Below are 2107 nucleotides of genomic sequence, written 5' to 3' on the forward strand. Positions count from 1 at the left end.
ATCTCTCTTCCATTTTTAGCCCTAAGAAAACCCCGCATGACCAAGGAGTAAAGGCACCTCGAGCCCCTTAAGGGTTGAGGGACGTCGAGCCTAAGAACCCCTACGCCTCCGGGCTATGGCAACTTACTCACTCCCTCACCCTCGAGGTAATTGAAGTCGCCCTAATAAAAGGCCGATCGAGAAACGTAAACTTAGGCAGCAAGGGAAGTAAAAGAAACTCGAGCATAAAAATAAATAAATATACATAAAAGCCACAAGTCTTAAGGCCACTCGAGTCACAGTGTTTAATCAGGACAAGAATATTACAATGGGTCTAGACACTCGGATTAGGCTCACAGGCCCTCAGTTTTCCCTTCTACCCCTAGTCTTCCGTGCCCGCGCCGGTCTTGGGAGGCAGCACTTCTGGCTCGAACAGCTTCGCCAGCCTTTCACCTAGAACTTCTGCGTCGGTGATCAAGGCAAGGAGCCTCTCCTCGTTCTTGGCGTCAGTCTTGGAGATGTCAGTGACGAAGCTGTGCGACACCACCTCCATATCGTAGGAGAAGCCTGAACAGACAACCGCCATCGCCCGCTTCACCCCGGTATGAAGTGCGTCCCACACCTGATCCTTTAGAGCGTCGCCTCGAGCCGATTCCCTTGACTCATCCGCTGGCTCGAGCTCCTAGGAGGTCGAGAGGTCGTTTATCGCAATCCTTAGTCGACTGGTTAGAGCGACCTCCCCCTCGAGCTGAGCCCTAGAGGATTGGGCGTCGGCTTGGGCGGCTAGAAGATCATCTTTAAGGACTGAAAAGTTCAAAGGAGAGTTAGACGATAGGAGAGAAAAACTCGACAAAAGAAACACAAGAGCATGAAAAACTTACCGCGAACCTTCTCCTCGAGAGCCGTGTTCTCACCAACTAAGTCGGTGTTGGCCCTCTCGATCTCCTTGTAAGGACAAGCCAGATCGGTATTTTTGACCCGTAGGTCCTCGATCATCTTACCCGACTGTAAGAGGGCTTCCTCCTTCTCTCGCAGCATTCTCTTCAGACGATCGACGTCGTCAGAAAGGCCACGAGAGCGGGTTCGCTCTACCTCGAGATCATCGTGGGCCTTCTTCCCAGCCTCCTCCGTGGCGCCTCGAGCGATTTCGCTCTTCAGATGTTCCTCTTTTATTCTGTGGTAAGCATTCTGGACGGCGACGAGGTCTGACTCAACGAGCCTCTTCTCCTTGTCGAGCTCGGTGGCCACACCATTATAACGTGCGGCCTTGGTAGCCACCTCCTCATTCAAGACGTCTTCCTCTTTGGCCCTCTCCAAGGCCTTTCGAGCGACTTGGGCGTCCTCCTCCGCCCGGGAGACCTTGCTGCCCATAGTGGATAAGGTCTCCTGAGCCTCATTCAGAGCAGCCTCCCTCTCCTTCTTATCCTCTAAAGCCACCATAAGATCCTTGTAGGCCTTGAGGAGTGTCGGTGTTTTCCCCACGGGGGGTCACACCAACGAGTGAATTTGTATGCGTGCTCCCTTTTCCAGATGGTGATGCAAGAAGACACAAAGATTTATCCTGGTTCAGGCAAGAGAAGGCCCTACGTCCAGCGGTGGAGGGAAGTTTGTATTATCTTGCACCTAAGTGCTTGTACAGGGGCGAATACAAGTGTGTATGAACTGGGATGGAGTATGGAGACTCCTCTACGTGTGGGTGTTGTGTTGCCTGATGTCTGTTCATTCCTGGGTCTCCCCTTTTATAGCTCCAAGGAGAGACCTAGGGTACATATATAGATGACAGAGTAGGGGTCGATAGAGGCATGGCGCGCTGACCTACTCGAGGCCTCCGTACCGGCGTGGTCTCGAGCCGTCCCGTCCCGACAGCTTGATGATGATCACGCGTGCCCTTATATCCCACTCCGTACGCCGTCTCGAGCCGGTTTGTCCGTTGCATGCCTGTACGTCCCGGCGGCTGATACGTCAGAGTGGTGACAGTGCCGTCGGTCGACACCTAACCCTTCCCCAGGAAGGAAACATGTCTGGTCGAGGGTCCGACGTCACGTAGCGCCTTGCTACCCAAAGTATTGACTTTTGGCGTCTCGAGGGGGTCCTGACTTGACGTTCCATCCCGGCTTCCCGTGCCCTG

The 2107-nt window shown here is 53.7% G+C and overlaps 1 protein-coding gene across 1 annotated transcript; it reads right to left on the minus strand.

The window, feature by feature from the left end:
• On the minus strand, positions 662-1419 carry LOC110436434 (golgin subfamily A member 2-like). Its single transcript, XM_021463533.1, has 2 exons — positions 861-1419; positions 662-783 (listed from the first exon to the last, which is right to left on the minus strand). The coding sequence occupies exons 1-2, from the start codon at positions 1417-1419 to the stop codon at positions 662-664; spliced, it is 681 nt and encodes a 226-aa protein (XP_021319208.1).

This window comes from Sorghum bicolor, chromosome 6, assembly GCF_000003195.3.
Source record: "Sorghum bicolor cultivar BTx623 chromosome 6, Sorghum_bicolor_NCBIv3, whole genome shotgun sequence".
NCBI lineage: Eukaryota > Viridiplantae > Streptophyta > Magnoliopsida > Poales > Poaceae > Sorghum > Sorghum bicolor.